At 40.6% G+C, this 14,370-nt stretch overlaps 1 protein-coding gene across 1 annotated transcript in view; it reads right to left on the minus strand.

Moving 5' to 3' along the window:
- The window catches only part of LOC142166105 (putative late blight resistance protein homolog R1B-14), a 26,473-nt gene continuing 12,103 nt past the window's right edge, over positions 1-14,370 (minus strand). Inside the window, exon 3 of the mRNA XM_075224523.1 lies at positions 1-109. Within this exon, the coding sequence (XP_075080624.1) occupies positions 1-109 (109 nt within the window). The remainder of the gene's footprint in view (positions 110-14,370) is intronic.

Below are 14,370 nucleotides of genomic sequence, written 5' to 3' on the forward strand. Positions count from 1 at the left end.
TTAAATCAGCTTTAGAACACAGCAATTACAGCACGAGCAGCAAATTCCAGCGGCATTTAACCAGCTTAACATACCAGCAATGACAACATTAATTTCAGCACCATGAAAACTGTTCAGAGAATAGTTCACAATTAGCAGCAGATATACTGTTTACCAAAGAAAAAAAAAACAGAATATACCAGAAATACATATCCCAACCCAACCTTTAATTTGAACTCTAGTGTAAGTAAGACGAAGGAGAAAAATTCAACTTTGAATTCAACAGTTAAATCGACAATAACCTGAGAGCAGTTAATTTGAACAGTTAATCTAGAAGCACCAACAACTTTTTAAATTTTACTGATATCCTTTTAAACAAGGTTGTTTCCTAAAACCAAATTAAAAAGCCTTAGATTGGAAATACAATTGTTTTCCAAAAAACAACAAATCCAAAACAGATTTTATCAAAACAAAACCTGAAACCATATTGCTATGATGTGAGGCAAAAGGGACAAAGCTTCTTCTTGAACGAGTAATCCATTGGTTAAAAGGTTAGAATTTAAAATCCTATGTAACATCTATTATTCAGTTAGGTTCTTGTATCAATTGTAATGAATGTGAGGCAAAAAGTACATAAGCTTGCTTTTGCCAAATATTATAATGATCAAGAGGTTAAACTATAGTGTTAAATCTACTGTTCAGTTAGGTTCCCTCTTCCTGTCTAAATCTGTAAAATAAAAACTACAGATACTGAAACTTGGTGTTGATTGGAATCTTGGACCAAAAAAGATAACTGATACTGTAGCATTTTTCTTGTAAAGTTTCTAATAGAGACCGATTAATTGTGAAGAATATTGATTCAGTTCTATATCAGGGACTTCAGACCTGGCTTGTGAATATTGGAATAGCAAGATGATTATGATGATCCTTGCATTCCCCTAATTTGGTCTGTTTAATCTGCTATTGTACCTGTATTTTCATTCCCGAGTTGTCATTTTAGTGCTATTAATACCCCTTCTATTTACCTTTATAGACTACCATTATATGGACACCTATTCCAGTTAGGCTAATTATCAGAATGATTGATCTAACTGTTGTTAATTTTTGAAATAAGCATCTGCTAATAGAAGATGAGATTGGAACTTGCTACTTTCATGCTTTGCTGTAACTGAAGATTATAGCTGCAAGTCTGCAACACAAGAGTCACAACTCACAAGCTTTATAAGAATCTAATACATCAGATCTGAGATCTCTTTCAGAATTCCATATTTAAACAAAAGAGTCACAAGCTTTAGAAGATGAGAATATACTGAAATTTCGGCTAACATATGCATTTTTATCACTTCTTGATCACACACTAGGATTTTCCGCTTTAGCTTTGCATGGTACATAATGGCCAGATTTGCCTTGACCATTCTAACAAAGTTCTCAATTGGAAAGTAATGTAGCTGTTTAGATAGTTCCACACTCCTTTTCCATTACATTTTCTTTTTGAATGAAACTATAGAGGAGCAACAAATGGTAGGTGTCACACCTCCTTTTTGCGCGCCCGGCCCCGAAGGGTAAATGCGCGAGGGGAGTTTTTCCAATTTAAGTGACAATATTCGAAATGGGATTATTTATTTAATTCAGAGTCGCCACTTGGGAAAGGTTTGGCTTTTGGTGTCCCAAGTCACCGGTTTATCTTGAATCCCAAATCGAGGAAATTTTCGACTTTTCCAAATGAAGTCTGCGAACCAGAAATTCTAAGTAAGGAATTCTGTTGACCCGAGGGAAGGTGTTAGGCACCCTTGAATCCCGTGGTTCTAGCACGGTCGCTTAAATTGTTATAATGGCTAAATATCTGATTTAAATATATGTTACGACTTACGTGCTTTTATTAAGTTTAAACCGCTCTTATTATTATCATTTATTTTTATAGAATTGCAACGTCGTGAAAATGCGTCTCGGACCACGTCACAATCAATGCACCCGTGGTCGTCGACACATTTTGACTCCGTTGAGATTTGGATTCGGGTCACATCAATGTGCACCCGAGTTTAAGAATGTAATTTAATTAAGCCGCGCCTAAAGAGTCTAACCGCGTTATTATTTTCGGGGAAGGCCATGAAATTCGCTAAACAGCCTATCCTGAATTCTAAATATTTATTATGGTTAGTTATTGAGGGCCCCGCAATTTGCATTTTTATCTGGCGAGGCTCGTCTCTATTTTAGAAAGGATATCCTAAAGCGGCTACATTTCTAAATGCGTTTGTCTAAAAATAGAAGAAGAAAGACACCCGTTAATTCAAGTATATGCTTTGGCCTAACCCGGATCCTTGTCAATTTCTGATTAATTACTTATAACATGGAGAGACGTCATACCCTGTGCAACTTGCTTTTAATTGGACAAAGAAGTCACATGCGAGATCGACGAAATACAATACTTAATCCGAACAACATCCTAAAATTGGATTTAAATTAACTTGCTTAAACAGGATTAAAGAATTCCTTATCAAAGGATGTTACTGATGATGTTCAAAACTAATCCTATAAACTGCCTAAAGGAAATCGAACTGGGTGATTCAAAACTATATCATATTTGGTTAGATTTAAAAGCCACTCGCCCCTACTTATTCAAAGCATGCTGAAAGAGTGAATTTAATTTTAACAATCGTACTAAATAGTTTCACATTCCATGAATTATATTTACATCATGTATGCTACTAAACGAATCAAATACCACAGTTTCAAATTAACATAAACTTTAATTAAGTACAAACTTACTAATGTATTCTCTATTAGCTATAAACTAAAATTTACACAACTTAACAACATTTATGAAAAGGCAGTCAGTAAATAGCGGGTGATTATAACTCCTTCAAATCTTTCTATTCATGCTTTTCAATGTTACTTTCAGCTACACCAATGTGAGACTCGAGATGTGTACCTAGAAATACTGAAAATGCAAAGGAGAAGAGGAAGAAGATAGGGAAATCAGCAGCAGCAAGAAACAGAATGGCAGCAGCAACAACAAGCAAAATAATTGGAATAGAATCAAGATCCCAGCTAGACCAAATCCCAGAGTAAACCAACAAACAACCAGCAGACTCCGTTGGATTTAGAAGAAATCAGTATTGGACAAACAGGTCAAGACCATTGAAATCAAGACAGCAAGAAGAATGCAATTTCTAGTTTTGTCTGTCTGTGTTATCAAACAGAGTTCTTTTCCAGTTTTCTGCTTTTCAGAACTTCAACTCTCAATCTCCAAACTAAGTTTTCTGTGTGTATTCTCTTTTTCTCTGTATGTGTGTGTGTATCTATGTCTATCTTAAGGTCTGTATGCCTGTCTATGTGTGTATGTGTATGTATTTTGCTCTCTCCTATCGGATCTATCTCATGTATCCCTAAAACTGATGGAAGTCTCCTCTTTTATAAACCTAAAATCAACCCTTTAACAGCCTGTTTAGACAATTAGAACACCCTCCCATGTGCTACCCCTTTTCAGTTTCCACTCACTATTTAAATAAGAACACAACCCCATGATATTCCCTTGGCAGGCTTACCTTTTGAGTAATGCTTATTATTTCTGAAACTAAAGCAGAATATGGGCAACAGAATGTATTCTGACAGCACATGCTGTCCATTACTTTGTAATGCACATGCTGCCCAAGGCTGAGAGATGAGTAAACAATGTTATCAACTAAATTAAAATCTGAAACCTAGCTAATAAATCAATCCTTTAAATGTCTTTCTGATTTGGCTAAACAAATTAATACCGAGTGGCAACAACATTAATCTGATTCAACAATGCTTCAGTAAATTACAAAAGCCTGAGTCAAATTGCTACCATTCTAACATGAAACCAATTGACGACGTATATCGATTCGACTATACTAGTTAAAACACATACAATCGAAGCCAAAATCAGACATTTAACAGTATCGAACACATGATTTGAATTGTACTGACTAAGCCAAATTGTACTCGAGGAATCAGTTGATCAGTCAAAATTTGAAGTTCAATTGTTCGCACAGCACATACACATATACACATTATCAGTAACAAGTAGAGGAAAGACTCAATCAAACACAGAGGTTTAGGCAAGGTGGACATGACACAGTTGGTAAAATTCAAAAACACGAATTAAAACAAAACATGAACAGACTTTTACTCAGCACATGGAATAATAAAAAAAAGAAAACAAAACTCACCTTAAATCCCGAAAAATCAAAGAGCCTCAGTTTGGATTCGAACAGGCCTTTCTTAAGGCTGAACGGACTTTAATCGAAGTGTTTCTCAGATGAGAAACACTTCGATTAAGGTCCGTTACACCTTAATCTCTTCGGCTTAAACAGATACGGAACAGGCACGAGGAAACCTAGGGTTCAAAGAATCAGATCTGGGATTCGTGTTTCCCTGGTTAGATTCGGACCAAACCAAGCATGGTTTGGTCACGAGGGGGTCTGGGGACTGTCTGGTGTGAAGTTGAGGTCGATTGGTGTAAATCGGGTTCCGACTCGAATCTTCAAATGAAGATTCGAGAAGGTGGGAAGGGATTCGAACTAAACGGCCAACAGATCAATGTTCAGGGCGGTGAGGGGGTTCTATGGTGTTCAGGCGGAGGTCACCGGCGTTCATGCCGCCGGGTTTCTGGTGAAGGGAGATGGGGGCGGCTCTAGGGTTTGGGGTTCTTGTGAAGATGATGAAAGCTGGGGTATTGGATAGGGGGAAGGGTACGAGTGGGAGCTTATATATGGAGTGGCTAAACGGATCCTGGCCGTCGGATGAGACACGATGAAGGGCCAGGATCCTTCAACTAATAGGAAATGGTGTCGTTTCAAAACTAGAGGGGGTTGGGTCAGTCCGGGTGGAATGGGTCGGGTTCATCAGTGGGTTATGGGGAAGTGATCTTGGCCGTTGATCAATCTGAGATCAACGGCCCAGATCAGACTGGATTAAAACGGCGTCATTTGGACGTTCTTAAAGTAGGCTGGTCTGGACCGGGGCAAGCACGGGTTTTGGGCTGAGTTGTTTGGGCCAATTTATTTAAAATTGGACTGGCCCAAGTCCGAGAATTCTTTCTTCTCTTTTATTATTTTTTTTCTTTTGAATTAATTTACCAAATAATACCATATAAAACCATAAACAACATTTTACATACAATTGACATTAATTATACTAACATCACTTAATGACAGAAATAAAAATGAAAGATGCACATTTTTTATTTATTTATTTTAAAAATAAACACGGACGGGATTACAGATAACTAACGAATATGCCACACAAAATCCAAAACCTGTACAGCAGGACCATTTGTCACATTTTTTATTTCTTTTGGAGCGATTGTCGCGCGAAACAAAAATCACGTGCTCACAGCTGCCCCTCTTTGTTCGGAAACACGAAGAGTTTTCGTGCAAAGATAAAGTGAGCGGGTATGAGCGATTTTTGCCTATGGACTACTCCGTGTGAAGCATGTTTTGAAAGATCTGACCGAATCTTTGCTTCAAAGATTTCCTACATATCCTGGGCTAAACAGGAATCAGGTCAATGTAGTTCAGGAAGCTTCGGTAGCTGGGACTACCATGGGATTGCAATGCTTGCTGTTACTGCTGTTGCTGTTGTCACCTGCTTTACTGACCGCCTTATTACAACCAAAGAAAAATTGAAACTGAACTAAATACTTATATGCATGTCAACTGCTAGTTACAAGATCCCTATCTATGATTCTTTTGCGACTTGATCATGGGTCTTAGCTGATTTTGCTTGGAGACTTCGATCCGAATCTTGATGCTTGCGAGTTGTAGGTGCTTTTTTAACCTCTGGGATACTCAGTGAGACGTGACTGGCAGAGTTCTGGACCTTAATCAAATCTTGGAACGATCCGCCTTCCATTTTCTCCGGTATCTCGGGACATCTTCTTTTTGTCCTTTTCTTTTTTGATTCTGAGTTGAGACTCATCTCATGGGTCATTTCGATCCGTGTGGCTCGAGGTTAGACCTGCGGGAGAAAACAAACAAACAAACGAAATTTTCTGCCCCAGTTTCACTAGGAAAATTTCGTTAATTATTCGCCAAGAAGTTCATAAAATTGAGGAAGGAAGATAAAAATGCTCAGTTCAGGGTTGGAGCCCTAATACCGAATAGCTGGGGAGAACTCCATTTTTTAGAGTTGAAACTCTAATACTGACCAACTGGGGAAAAGTTCAGTTTAGGGTTTTAAAACCCTAATGCTGACCAAAGGAAAAATTCAGTTTAGGGTTTAAAACCCTAATGCTGACTAAAGGAAAAATTCAATTTAGGGTTTAAAACCCTAATGCTGACCAAAGGAAAAATTCAGTTTAGGGTTTAAAACCCTAATGCTGACTAAAGGAAAAATTCAGTTTAGGGTTTAAAACCCTAATGCTGATTGCATGGAAAAGCTCAGTTTAGGGTTTAAAACCCTAATGCTGGCTGAATGGAAAAAAGTTCAGTTTAGGGTTTAAAACCCTAATGCTGACTGAATGGAAAAAAATTCAATTTAGGGTTTAAAACCCTAATGCTGACTAAAGGAAAAATTCAGTTTAGGGTTTAAAACCCTAATGCTGATTGCATGGAAAAGCTCAGTTTAGGGTTTAAAACCCTAATGCTGGCTGAATGGAAAAAAGTTCAGTTTAGGGTTTAAAACCCTAATGCTGACTAAAGGAAAAATTCAGTTTAGGGTTAAAAACCCTAATGCTGATTGCATGGAAAAGCTCAGTTTAGGGTTTAAAACCCTAATGCTGGCTGAATGGAAAAAAGTTCAGTTTAGGGTTTAAAACCCTAATGCTGACTAAAGGAAAAATTCAGTTTAGGGTTTAAAACCCTAATGCTGATTGCATGGAAAAGCTCAGTTTAGGGTTTAAAACCCTAATGCTGGCTGAATGGAAAAAAATTCAGTTTAGGGTTTAAAACCCTAATGCTGACTAAAGGAAAAATTCAGTTTAGGGTTTAAAACTCTAATGCTGATTGCATGGAAAAGCTCAGTTTAGGGTTTAAAACCCTAATGCTGGCTGAATGGAAAAAAGTTCAGTTTAGGGTTTAAAACCCTAATGCTGACTAAAGGAAAAATTCAGTTTAGGGTTTAAAACCCTAATGCTGATTGCATGGAAAAGCTCAGTTTAGGGTTTAAAACCCTAATGCTGGCTGAATGGAAAAAAATTCAGTTTAGGGTTTAAAACCCTAATGCTGACTAAAGGAAAAATTCAGTGTTTAGGGTTTAAAACCCTAATGCTGATTGCATGGAAAAGCTCAGTTTAGGGTTTAAAACCCTAATGCTGGCCGAATGGAAAAAAATTCAGTTTAGGGTTTAAAACCCTAATGCTGACTAAAGGAAAAATTCAGTTTAGGGTTTTAAAACCCTAATGCTGATTGCATGGAAAAGCTCAGTCTAGGGTTTAAAACCCTAATGCTGGCTGAATGGAAAAAGTTCAGTTTAGGGTTTAAAACCCTAATGCTGATTGCATGGAAAAGCTCAGTTTAGGGTTTAAAACCCTAATGCTGGCTGAATGGAAAAAAGTTCAGTTTAGGGTTTAAAACCCTAATGCTGACTAAAGGAAAAATTCAGTTTAGGGTTTAAAACCCTAATGCTGACTGAATGGAAAAAGCTCAGTTTAGGGTTTAAAACCCTAATGCTGGCTGAATGGAAAATTCAGTTTAGGGTTTAAAACCCTAATGCTGACTAAAGGAAAAAGTTCAGTTTAGGGTTTAAAACCCTAATGCTGACTAAAGGAAAAATTCAGTTTAGGGTTTAAAACCCTAATGCTGATTGCATGGAAAAGCTCAGTTTAGGGTTTAAAACCCTAATGCTGGCTGAATGGAAAAAAGTTTAGTTTAGGGTTTAAAACCCTAATGCTGACTAAAGGAAAAATTCAGTTTAGGGTTTAAAACCCTAATGCTGATTGCATGGAAAAGCTCAGTTTAGGGTTTAAAACCCTAATGCTGGCTGAATGGAAAAAAGTTCAGTTTAGGGTTTAAAACCCTAATGCTGACTAAAGGAAAAAAGTTCAGTTTAGGGTTTAAAACCCTAATGCTGATTGCATGGAAAAGCTCAGTTTAGGGTTTAAAACCCTAATGCTGGCTGAAAGGGAAAAAGTTCAGTTTAGGGTTTAAAACCCTAATGCTGATTGCATGGAAAAGCTCAGTTTAGGGTTTAAAACCCCAATGCTGATTGCATGGAAAAGCTCAGTTTAGGGTTTAAAACCCTAATGCTGGCTGAAAGGAAAAAAGTTCAGTTTAGGGTTTAAAACCCTAATGCTAACTAAAGGAAAAATTCAGTTTAGGGTTTAAAACCCTAATGCTGATTGAATGGAAAAGCTCAGTTCAGGGTTTAAAACCCTAATGCTGACTGGCTGGGGGCAAAGTTCGAGAATACTAAACGACCTCTTTCTTTTTTTGAATTTTCTTGTTTTAGTAGAAGATAAAAGGGAGTTTCGTGAAAACTTACTTTTCAAGTGAATTCCTTATTGCCAAAATTTCTTGTACCCGTGTACCTTCTTCTTCGGGCGACACCTGCTTCTTGCACGGTTGTCTTGGATTATACCTGTTTTAACTTTTCAGACAAAGAACAATTGTTAGTTCGGAAATGACGGTCGGTTCGGTGACCTTTATCGTTCCCGGTTGCTTTGTTGCGTCTTCGTTTCTGTTGCGAAGTCCCGCCATTGATTTGATTCATATGTCGAAACCCTTTAGACTGCTCAGGCTTGTATTTCCAGATTCTGTGATGATTTGCCTCGCAAGGCTCTTTTTTTTCTTTTTTTTTAATCCGTTTTGCTTGGAGGTTCTCAACGGGGATTTTATTGGAGGTATTCTGTGGGGATTTGTACAAAAAGAAACTCTGTGGGGGAATATTTACAAAGTGGATTCTTTGTGTGGACTTTTGTACAATTGGGGCATGCTGGAGATTTGTTTCAAAGCGGGCTTTCTAGGATTTGTTGGGGTAAGCTTGTTGGGGAATTTTTACAAAGGGACTCGCTGGGGATGTGCTGGGGAAATTCCAACGGGGAGACTCTGTGGCAGATTGTACAAGGGGAGACTCTGTGGGGATTCGTCCGAAGGCGGACTTGCTCGGGGAAATTTCTCTTTTTTCTCTTTACTTCGGACGCCATCAAACATCATGATTCATCAAGTTTGGACAGACGTACCAACGAAATGGGGTGTTTTCCTTCATGAAACGAAATTCCGTGAAAACAAACTTGCCACCTGCCCTCTCTGGTGTATCCTGAACTTGGGGTTAAAACATAAAAGGGATTCGAAGAGAAACAAAGAAAGGAGAAAACAAATTTCAGGAAGGGAGTGTCCCTTTTGGGACGAGAAAGACTTATCTGAGGAAGATAACACTGGCTTTAAATGACATGACATGCTCTTTGTACTGGACGTCTGACCTTCCATGAACTTGCGTTTCCCTGAACCAGAACGGATCTGTCATTCCAAACCGGTGGAACTTTGCCGAGACCTCATTGGAGTGGAGTCATTCTTTTCGGCCAACAGCGCCCTTTGCGGGTTTTCGCCGGCTGACCTCTCTCATTTCTCTTCCTGTCATCGCTTGATAGCACTCTTTGTGAGTTTTTACTAAACAAGCTCTCTCATTTTGGTTTCTCTACTCCCATCGCCTCGTGGTGCCCGAAGGTTTTCACCGACGAGACTCTCTTATTTTATCTCTCTCAATTCAGAGTGTGCCGGTCTCCATTTGTGACGCTTATTGGTTTCCCACTATCTTTGGTAATTGATCTGAAGGCTCGTGCTTGGTAAAGAGAGGTAGATGATACTAACTTCTAAACTGCTCGACGTGCCCCGGTTTCAATTTCAGGGTGAATGGGATTTTATTGTTGGTGTGACTGAACCTCAGGGAGAGGCTGCCTACGTATCCTTTCGGAATCAAGTCAAACGTAGTTCAGGCCTCAATCAATGTTTTGTTTTTGTTTTTTTTTTTTTGTGTTTTTTTTTGTAAGCGGCTCAAAGGCTTGTAGAGAGAATTGGGTAGTGTATGGGGAGTAGTGGGGAATAAAACCTCCTTCATTTCAAATATGTCAAGACTACTGGAGTATAATTCAGACGTAGTATCTCTTGACTGCATCTGCATTTACTGTTGTTTCGGGGTCATTTCCTTCGATATCACCTAAATACAATGCTCCTCTCGGCAATATCTTTCTTATGATGTATGGGCCTTTCCAATTTGGAGCAAATTTCCCTTTTGCTTCCTCATGATGCGGCAGAATACGCCTCAGTACCAGTTGACCTACTTCGAAATTCCTGGGTCGGACCTTCTTGTTGTAAGCACGGGCCATTCTTCGTTGGTACAACTGTCCATGACAAACCGCGACCATTCGCTTTTCATCAATCAAAGTCAATTGCTCTAACCGAGTCTTGACCCACTCGCTGTCTTCGATTTCCGCTTCGACAATGGTTCGAAGCGAAGGAATTTCTACCTCTGTCGGTATTACAGCCTCGGTCCCATAAACTAAAAGATAAGGAGTCGCTCTTACTGATGTGCGTACCGTAGTGCGATACCCCAACAATGCAAATGGTAACTGCTCATGCCACTGTCGGGAACTTTGGATGGTTTTCCTCAAAATCTTCTTGATGTTTTTATTCGCTGCTTCTACAGCACCATTGGCCTTTGGCCGATAAGGAGTAGAATTCCTATGCGTTATTTTGAATTGCTCGCATACATCTCCCATCAAGTGACTGTTCAAGTTTGCTGCGTTATCTGTAATGATAGTCGCAGGAATACCGAAACGATAGATAAGATTTGAGTGTACAAAATCCACTACAGCTTTTTTAGTGACCGACTTGAGAGTGACAGCCTCTACCCATTTTGTGAAGTAATCGATGGCAACCAGTATGAATCTGTGTCCATTCGAAGCCTTTGGTTCGATTGGTCCAATGACATCCATGCCCCAGGCGACAAATGGCCAAGGTGTAGACATGGGATGCAACTCCGTGGGAGGTGCATGAATCAAATCACCGTGCACCTGACACTGATGACACTTCCGAACGAAGCTAAAGCAATCCTATTCCATGGTTATCCAGTAATAACCTGCTCGAAGGATTTTCTTCGCTAAAACATACCCGTTCATGTGAGGTCCGCACACACCTGCGTGTACTTCGTGCATGATCTTCCTCGCCTCCTCGATATCGACACATCTTAGGAGATTGAGGTCCGGGGTCCTCTTATATAACAATTCCCCGCTCAGAAAGAAACCACTTGCATGTCGCCTAATGGTCCTCTTTTGATCTCCAGTAGCATGCTCGGGGTATTCTTGTGTCTTCAGGAACCTTTTGATGTCATGGTACCAAGGCTGCGTATTTGATCCTGCCTCGATTACGTTGCAGTAACCGTGTCTTTCCTTGATTTGGATTTCCAAAGGATCGACATGGGCGTTGCCCGGGTAGGGTAGCATTGAAGCCAAAGTAGCAAGTGCATCTGCCAGTTCATTGTGACACCTCGGGATATACCTGAACTCTATTGATGTAAAGCGCTTGCCGAGGTCCTCCACATGCTGTCGGTAAGGGATAAGTTTGACATCCTGAGTTTCCCACTCGCCTTGGGCTTTCCGGATAATCAAGTCAGAATCTCCCATAATTAGTAAGTCTTCGACATCCTGATCAATTGCCATATGCATGCCCATGATGCAGGCTTCATACTCAGCTGTATTATTTGTGCAAAAGAAACGAAGTCTAGCTGTGGCGGGATAATGCTGACCAGAAGGCGAGATCAAAATTGCCCCAATCCCTACACCTTTGGCATTCACGGCCCCGTCAAAGAACATCTTCCAAACATGAGCGTCCTCCGAGACCACTTCTACGGTGTTCACTTATTCATCTAGAAAGTAGGTACTCAATGGCTGGTATTCCTCATCGACCGGATTTTCGGCCAAATGATCTGCTAGCGCCTGGGCTTTCATTGCCGTGCGAGTGACATAGACTATGTCGAATTCAGTAAGCAGGATTTGCCACTTGGCCAGTCTCCCAGTATGCATCGGTTTCTGAAATATATACTTCAAAGGATCCAACCTGCTTATGAGGAACGTAGTGTGGGCTTGGAGATAATGTCTCAGCTTTTGAGCAACTCACGTCAGAGCGCAACATGTCCTTTCCAGCAGAGTGTATTTGGCCTCGTAGCCGGTGAATTTCTTGCTCAATTAGTAGATTGCTTGCTCCTTCTTTCCGGTTATGTCGTGTTGCCCTAGGACGCAACCGAAAGAGTTCTCCAAGACTGTCAGATACAAGAAAAGTGGCCTTCCCGGTTCTGGAGGGACCAAGACTGGGGGATTCGAAAGGTATTCTTTGACTTTATCAAAGGCTTCTTGACACTCAGTTGTCCATTTGATCGCCGCATCTTTCCTTAACAGCTTGAATATGGGCTCACACGTGCTATCAGCTGGGCAATAAATCGACTGATGTAGTTCAACATGCCCAACAAACTCATCACATCTTTCTTTGTTCTCGGGGGAGGTAGATCTCTGATAGATTTATCTTAGTTGGATCTAGTTCGATACCTCTCCTTCTTACGATGAAGCCCAAAAGTTTGCCCGACGGAACTCCGAAAGCACATTTGGCTGGGTTCAGCTTCAAGTCATACTTCCTTAATCTCTCGAAGAACTTCCTCAAATCTTGGATGTGATTATCCTGCGTCCTGGACTTGACTATCACGTCGTCCACGTACACCTCTATTTCCTGATGCATCATGTCATGAAAGATGGCAGTCATGGCCCTCATGTAAGTAGCCCCAGCATTCTTCAAACCAAATGGCATGACCCGATAACAGTAGGTGCCCCAAGGCGTGGTGAAGGCAGTTTTCTCGGCGTCCTCTTCATCCATCAATACCTGATGATACCCAGCGTAACAATCTACGAAAGACTGTATCTCGTGTTTGGCGCAATTATCAACGAGGATGTGGATGTTGGGCAGTGGGAAATTATCTTTGGGACTTGCTCTATTCAAATCTCGGTAATCTACACATACCCGAGTTTTCCCGTCCTTTTTCAGTACTGGAACCACATTTGCCAACCAAGTTGTATATTGGACTACCCGAATCACTCCCGTTTTCAATTGTTTGGTGATCTCCTCTTTAATCTTGTCACTTACCTCAGTTTTGAACTTTCGTTGCTTTTGTTGAACTGGAGGATAATCAGGATGAATCGGCAATTTATGAACCACTAGATCAACACCTAGTCCCGGTATGTCATCATATGACCAAGCAAACACGTCTTTAAATTTGAAAAGAAGTTGAATTATCGCATCTCGCGTTTTCTTGTCCGTGTGAATGCTTATCTTGGTCTCCCGGATTTCTTCCGGGGTTCCTAAATTAACCGGTTCGGTGTCATTCAGATTTGGCTTAGGTTTATTCTCAAAATGTTCCAACTCTCGGTTTATTTCCCTAAAAGCCTCTTCCTCATCATATTCTGGTTCTGGGTTCATTAATTCACAGTTAAATAGCTCGTTGTGATCTGGGCGTGAAGTCCGCAAGCATGTCATATTTAAAGCCGCATTATTATAGCTGAAAGGAAAGATAAAAAGGAAAAATGACAAAAATTAGAACAAAAGAAAAATGGGAAAACAATGATGATTTTTTTTTCTCTGGGAAGTTGGAAGACAACAATGTTTACAACTTAGGAATTCAAAACAACAATTGAAAGGAAGAAAACGTTCAAGTTATGTCCTGGAGATAACTTGCGACACAGGAAAAGTGGCAGGACAGGTCTACCCGGACATCCGTCTAGTCGGGAATGGCGTGGCCTCCCAGTTTCGAAGTTTGGCGTTCGGCCCCACGTACAACATCTCAGCGGTGCTTGTGCCTTCACCTGGTTGAACCATGTGAGTCTCGTAGAGCATTTCTCTCATTGCCCTACATATCTCCTCGATTTCCTCAGCCGTGAAGACCTCGTCGTCTTCTTCTTCGGTGTATTTTGGCCTGATGAAGGTTTCATACAAATCCGGCAATGGTTGAGGTAACTTCCAACCCTCATTTCTCCTTTTCTTTGCCCACTCTTCATCTCTTGGAGTGGGTTTGAAACCTAGTCCGAAAGGTTTCTTGGTGGTCGGTAAGGTGATAGGTTCGGTTATTCCCTGCAGGGTTCGTCCAAGCCCTTTCCCTGGCCTAAATCCGTGTCGGATCATCTCTTTGGCCACCATAACCGAGGCGTTAGACAAGAAAGGCTGGGGGCAGGGTATTCCCTCTTCGTGCTGCTCTGCCAGTACAACCTCGAAAGCTTGATAGACCGTATGTTCGCTCCCTTCTCTTGGTTCAAGATATGGGATAGATGGGTCCCGATAAATAGCATGCTCATCTTCTCCGTGGACCACGATCTCTCGGTCTTCGTACTCGAATTTCACCATCTGGTGAAGAGTGGAAGGCACAGCTCCTGCCGCATGGATCCAAGGTCTGCCA

This window comes from Nicotiana tabacum, chromosome 11, assembly GCF_000715075.1.
Source record: "Nicotiana tabacum cultivar K326 chromosome 11, ASM71507v2, whole genome shotgun sequence".
Taxonomy (NCBI): domain Eukaryota; kingdom Viridiplantae; phylum Streptophyta; class Magnoliopsida; order Solanales; family Solanaceae; genus Nicotiana; species Nicotiana tabacum.